Raw genomic sequence first — 828 nt, forward strand, 5'->3', positions numbered from 1 at the left:
GTCACAGACACTACCAGTGGACGGTTTGGGCGGGGCTTAGTCTAGTGATCTATGTATTTAAGTCTGTGGAAGTAACTGATCCAAACACCCAAAGATTTGGTTATATAAATGTTTACGATTATCAGGGAAACTTTCACATGACTAAATAAAGCTGATACTGTTACATCATCACATACATTTTATATTTAATTGAGATTGTGTATAAGGAAGTACATCAGGAGATCTAGCTGGTTTTATACCTATTTTGAGTGTGCTTAATTCACCATTCTAATGTTCTAATGTACATCAGGGTTATGATTATTTAATCATGGACTTGTTCAGTAATAATCAAATCAGAGTAACGTAGCAGTAAAAATGTGTGCTTCCTCTTTGAATTGCTTTGCATTTTGTTTGTATGTTATCAAAACAAGCTTGGTGAATTCATTGTTCTCATACAACAATAACCTTTCTGTGCAGAGAATGGAACAAACTACCAAGAGATGCTGAAGGAGATGACTGGACAGCGAACAGTTCCTCAGGTTTTCATCAACCAGAAACATGTTGGTGGTTGTGACAAAACAATGCAGGTGAGGTTTCAATGACTTCAGTGCACACATGCTCACAGTCTGGCGTTCTAAAGTATACATGGTGTATTTTTCCCTTGTGATTGATTGGTTCAATTGTCTGTTGTAATCAGAATGTAAAGGTAGATGCTACACACTGTATTTTTGTTTTGATAGAACTTGAGGATGTGGCATATCAGCCTTTTCTTCCTCACCAGTTTTTAAACTCAACCTGATTAGGGATGACAAGTTATTCCTCTATAGTGATTACAACATTGTGTTGCAT

The 828-nt window shown here is 36.5% G+C and overlaps 1 protein-coding gene across 1 annotated transcript in view; it reads left to right on the forward strand.

Annotated features, from left to right (window-relative positions):
* Positions 1 to 828, forward strand: part of txnrd3 (thioredoxin reductase 3) — a gene marked incomplete at its 5' end in the record, with an annotated part of 31128 nt that overhangs the window by 7804 nt on the left and 22496 nt on the right. Inside the window, 1 exon segment of the mRNA XM_013999880.1 lies at positions 457 to 566. Within this exon segment, the coding sequence (XP_013855334.1) occupies positions 457 to 566 (110 nt within the window).

Source organism: Austrofundulus limnaeus, unplaced genomic scaffold (genome assembly GCF_001266775.1).
Source record: "Austrofundulus limnaeus strain Quisiro unplaced genomic scaffold, Austrofundulus_limnaeus-1.0 Scaffold2536, whole genome shotgun sequence".
In the NCBI taxonomy this organism is placed as follows: domain Eukaryota; kingdom Metazoa; phylum Chordata; class Actinopteri; order Cyprinodontiformes; family Rivulidae; genus Austrofundulus; species Austrofundulus limnaeus.